Source organism: Microtus ochrogaster, chromosome 24 (genome assembly GCF_000317375.1).
Source record: "Microtus ochrogaster isolate Prairie Vole_2 chromosome 24, MicOch1.0, whole genome shotgun sequence".
Classification (NCBI taxonomy): Eukaryota; Metazoa; Chordata; class Mammalia; order Rodentia; family Cricetidae; genus Microtus; species Microtus ochrogaster.
This window is the reverse complement of record NC_022024.1, coordinates 2705642-2709738: the sequence shown is the minus strand read 5'-3', so window position 1 is coordinate 2709738 and position 4097 is coordinate 2705642. Positions and strand designations below refer to the sequence as shown.

The 4097-nt window shown below is 42.5% G+C and overlaps 1 protein-coding gene across 2 annotated transcripts in view; it reads right to left on the bottom strand.

Annotated features, from left to right (window-relative positions):
- Positions 1-963: 963 nt before the first annotated feature.
- Positions 964-4097, bottom strand: part of Llph (LLP homolog, long-term synaptic facilitation factor) — a 5124-nt gene continuing 1990 nt past the window's right edge. For both annotated transcript variants that reach the window (XM_005357920.3, XM_005357921.3), the window contains exon 3: positions 964-1564. In XM_005357920.3, the coding sequence (XP_005357977.1) occupies positions 1395-1564 (170 nt within the window). In that variant the 3' untranslated portion in view covers positions 964-1394. The remainder of the gene's footprint in view (positions 1565-4097) is intronic.

Below are 4097 nucleotides of genomic sequence, written 5' to 3'. Positions count from 1 at the left end.
ACACCTGTGTTTACATATAAGCCATCTCCCAGGCTGATGGATGTGTAGGTGACATGCACATGCACACACACACACACTCACTCACACACTCGAAACACCCACAGTAATTGATTCTGAATAACACACTTTATTATCTTAAGCTACATGATGTAACACTAAATTACACTGCCTGGTAGCAGTGACACACACCTTTTATCCCAGCACTGTGGAAGCAGAGGGAGGCAGAGGCAGCTTTGAGTTCAAGGCCAGCCTGGTTTACAGAGGTGGTTCTAGGCTACCCCATCTCAAAATACCAAAGGAAGAAAAAAGCAAAACCTGAAGAACATTTGTTTTCAGAACTGCTTTAATCACCTAGAAAGCAGACCACTCAGTACATGGTACAGTCCCCCTAACCCCATGCTGCTTTAACTTAGAAAGCACACCAATGTGTAGTACATGGTACAGTCTACCTAAATGAGAGACATGGTCTTCTCAGTAGCTGGAAACCTTAAAGAAAATGTCAAACTCTAAGATCTACACATACAATTTTTTTTTTTTTTTTTGGTTTTTCGAGACAGGGTTTCTCTGTGGCTTTGGAGCCTGTCCTGGAACTAGCTCTGTAGACCAGGCTGGTCTCGAACTCACGCGCAAGACTTTTTTAAGTTAGATTGTGTGGGGAGCTTGTGCATGAGGGCAGGTGCCCGTGGAGGCCAGAGGAGGGGAACCCCGTGGAACTGGTTCTGAGTGGTTTTGAGCCATTCAACATGAAGCAGGAGTCCTCTGCAAGAGCAGTGTGCGGTCTTAACTGCTGAGCCCCTTGAGACGGTATTTTAAAATATTTCTGTCCAAATTTTGTTCGTATGAGCATGTTTAATCTGAGGCATTGATGATAATTGCCATTTTGTAAGATCAAATAATTTTAACCACAGCAATGTTCACAAGATTGTGGTGTCTGATAATACTCAAACATCAGGCAGCTTCCAATTTTCTTTTAAAACAGAAAATAGTTTATTCAAATTCCCAAAACAAATGAATTATTCTGGATTTGAATTACAGGTGTAAGATGAAACTAAAGTATGAAAACAAAGAGTTTCCATTCAGAGAGAGCCGAAATCAGTGAAGACAGTCCTAACAACTAAAGTATGAAAACAAAGAGCTTCCATTCAGAGAGAGCTGAAATCAGTGAAGACAGTCCTAACAACTCAACTTCTGTCCCATCAATACTTCCCCGTTTGTTTGTTTGTTGTGGATTTTGAGACAGGGTTTCTCCACATTAGCAGTCCTGGCTGTCCTGGTATCTGCTATTTAGACCAGGCTGGCCTTGAACTCACAGAGATACACCTGCCTCTGCCTCCACAGTACTGGGATTAAAGGCGTGCGCCGTCACCGCCAGCCTTCTTTCCAGTTTGTAAGGTCTACCAGGCCAGGCCCTTGGCTGCCTTGGCTCTGCTTTTCCCCCGTTTTTTCTCTCTCTTTGCCTTCAGTCTCTTTCTCTGCCTCTGGTTCATCCATATTGGGTACTGTCCATGTTCGTCTAGAAGAGTCTTTCTGTTTCTCTTAATTTCAGTCTCCATTTTCATGTCATCTAAATTAAAAACAACAATAAAGTGAAAAGCTATTAGCATTCATACATCAAAACAACCCCATGAAAGCCCATGAATGCAGCATGAACATCCGAATGACAGGAAGTTTAAAATCAGAAGGAGACACTCTGTTACAGCCTTCCTCGGCTCCTCGCAGCAAGTCAGACAGGATCAACACTGCTGCTGCACGTTCCTGAGTCCACCTGAGTGTGCACGTATGCGCGGGTGCCCAGGGAGAAAAGAAGACTGTGCTGCGGGTCCCCTGGAGCAGAAGTCACAGTCAACTGTGAACCCCTAAAGTAGGTGCTAGGGAATGAACTCTGGAAGAACTCTAAGTGCTGAGCCATCTCTTCAGTCCTCCAAGTTACATTTTAAGTAAGCAAGTGACCGAATCTGATTTGTATTTTTAAAAGATACAAAATGTTGACATATAGAAATAAGAGAGGAGGAAGAGGAGAGAGGAAAGTAAAAAGGCTAGTATCAAGGATGGGCAAGCACTGTGGCCTTGCAGTTCTGGTATAACAAGAAATGCTTTGGCTTAGACACAGGGGATAAAGGAGTCTAAGAAACTGGCTAGGCAGCTGCAAGAGGACATGAAGGCAAACATGTACGTGAGGGTAGATGCATCCAGCTTTACTGACAGGTCTATAGCTAAACAGAAAGACTCCCCCACCTTCGCTTCTATTCCGACTTAGCTTCTGAAATATTACAAAAATGAGTGCATCAACACATCCTCCAGGCAGAAAATGAGAGACTTCTTCTCTACACTGCCTGGACTCCCAATCTTGTCAGTGCCTCACTTAAATATCAACAACCGCCAAGCATGTGAAGAGTGTTAGAGAAGCATGACGGGAAACAAGGGTGGAAGCAAGGGACTCTAAAGAAATAAACAATGCTCAAATTGCCGTTCAAATTCAGGAGCAAACAGTACCCCAATGAGATAAAAATATATCCCCAGTAAGAGCAGAAAGCTATAAAAAATAAGTCAAAAGCAAAAATAAAACACTTTCGGAAGAAGAAAAGTGTACAGTATACTAAGATCCCACAAGATCAAATGCAGGGAATAGAGAACGCACACAAAGGACAAAAGAGACAAGGATCATGCCAGGAGTCAAGAGCGCATGGCACCTGATGCCCAGAGTTGAAGAAGGATCGTTTGGCTGGTGCAGAAAATAGCAAAGAATTAACATGACCCAGCATTCTATTTGTAAGTTCATATTCCAAAGCACTGAAAACAGCATTTAAAAAAAATTGGCCATGAAGGTTTACTAGCATAAAAGTGACCCAGATGCCAACTAACAGGTATATAAAAAGTGGTATATGCAGCACACGGGTATTCATCTTTACAAGTACTAATATGTACTAAAATGTGAAATTCAAAATGTGATACTAAGTTAGAAAAGTGAGGCACAAGATCCCACACTGTATGATTCCACTTACACGCCATAGCTCAAACAAGAAGAAATCTATACACACACGAAATCATTAGTGGCTGTCAGTCTTGGGGCTGGAGGGAAAGAGAAACAACTAAATGGGGACAGCACTCCTTTTTAGATGGATGAAAACGTTTTGGAGCCAGAGGTGCTGGTTGTAAACATCGTGATTATACTTCAATGCACTACCACACAAATTAAATGGTCACGGTCATGTAATTAAAACCATGAAAACAGCTGAGGAGCAGAGGTGTACACACATGATGGAAGGGACACAGCACGCTAAACCAGGTTCTCTCAAGGGCAGCTGAGACAAAGCAAGAGAACAAAGAGAAGGGTTTTTTTTGTTTTTTTTTGGTTTTTTCGAGACAGGGTTTCTCTGTGGTTTTGGAGCCTGTCCTGGAACTAGCTCTTGTAGACCAGGCAGAAGGGTTTTTTATCTGGAAGAACAGGATGCGAATATGTAGGGTAAGGAGTGTTAAGAACACTGTTCTCCTTGGCCTTGAAGACGGAGATACACCTCTGTCTTTAAGAGTGGCTATGGTGAGTGCCTCATTTCGCTTGCTGCCACACTGGGACATTAAGACCTGAAAATCAGCCAGCCTTTTCTCTGTAGAAACCATCATTATATTTAGTCCCCAGATTTAAACCATGATTAAAAACACACAGAGGCCTCTAAAATACATCAACAAAAAGCGGGCGCCTGTGATTTTCAGGGTAACAACACAAGTGTGAAGAATCCACAGAAAGCGTCCAGGCTCTTGTGAGGAATAGTGAAAACCTCTTTTCACCTGCCCAGACCCTGACTGAAAGCTTGTTCCTATATTTCTGTCAGTTCCCAGGGCATTCGGGCTGCTACACAATTGCTGAAGAGCCATTAAATAACCCAGACATGCCTATTCCCAAACACTGACTTAAATAGAATAGACACAAAAGCTTTCAAAGAATAAAGATGTGAACATACAGGTATGTTAGATACATAAAATGAGGGCATGACCACTCCAAAGTGTGGTTGAAGAGAAATTTTTTATTGTAGATATGAGGGGGAGAAAAGCCAGAGGCATCTGGAAGAATCCAGAGCAGGGAAAGAAAGTAGTAGACT